The following is a 250-nucleotide window of genomic DNA, read 5'->3' as shown; positions in this document are numbered from 1 at the left end:
TTCTCTGCCCATTTCCTGCCCTTTCCCCACTCCCAGCTTGCCCCCTGTCTGCTCCCTGCCCATTCCCTGCTCCGTGCCAGCCCTTGGCCCTGCTCACACTCGAAGTCCTCCTCGCTGTAGCTGCGCCCGGCCTCCTCAGCGTTGCGGGGGTGAGCGTCGTTCAGGATCTCCTCGAAGCGCTCCACGCCCAGCGCCTTGTTCAGGTCCTTCTCCTCCTCCTCCTCCCCGAAGACAGGTGAGCCGGCACCCG

The 250-nt window shown here is 66.0% G+C and overlaps 1 protein-coding gene across 1 annotated transcript in view; it reads right to left on the bottom strand.

The window, feature by feature from the left end:
* LOC103617018 (anion exchange protein 2) overlaps positions 1-250 on the bottom strand; it is a gene marked incomplete at its 3' end in the record, with an annotated part of 5,487 nt that overhangs the window by 2,602 nt on the left and 2,635 nt on the right. Inside the window, exon 2 of the mRNA XM_017736310.1 lies at positions 9-248. Coding sequence (XP_017591799.1) covers positions 9-248 — 240 coding nt within the window. The remainder of the gene's footprint in view (positions 1-8; positions 249-250) is intronic.

This window comes from Corvus brachyrhynchos, unplaced genomic scaffold (assembly GCF_000691975.1).
Source record: "Corvus brachyrhynchos isolate BGI_N302 unplaced genomic scaffold, ASM69197v1 scaffold706, whole genome shotgun sequence".
Taxonomy (NCBI): Eukaryota; Metazoa; Chordata; class Aves; order Passeriformes; family Corvidae; genus Corvus; species Corvus brachyrhynchos.
Note: the sequence above shows the minus strand (reverse complement) of the source record. Positions and strands in the feature narration are given on the sequence as shown.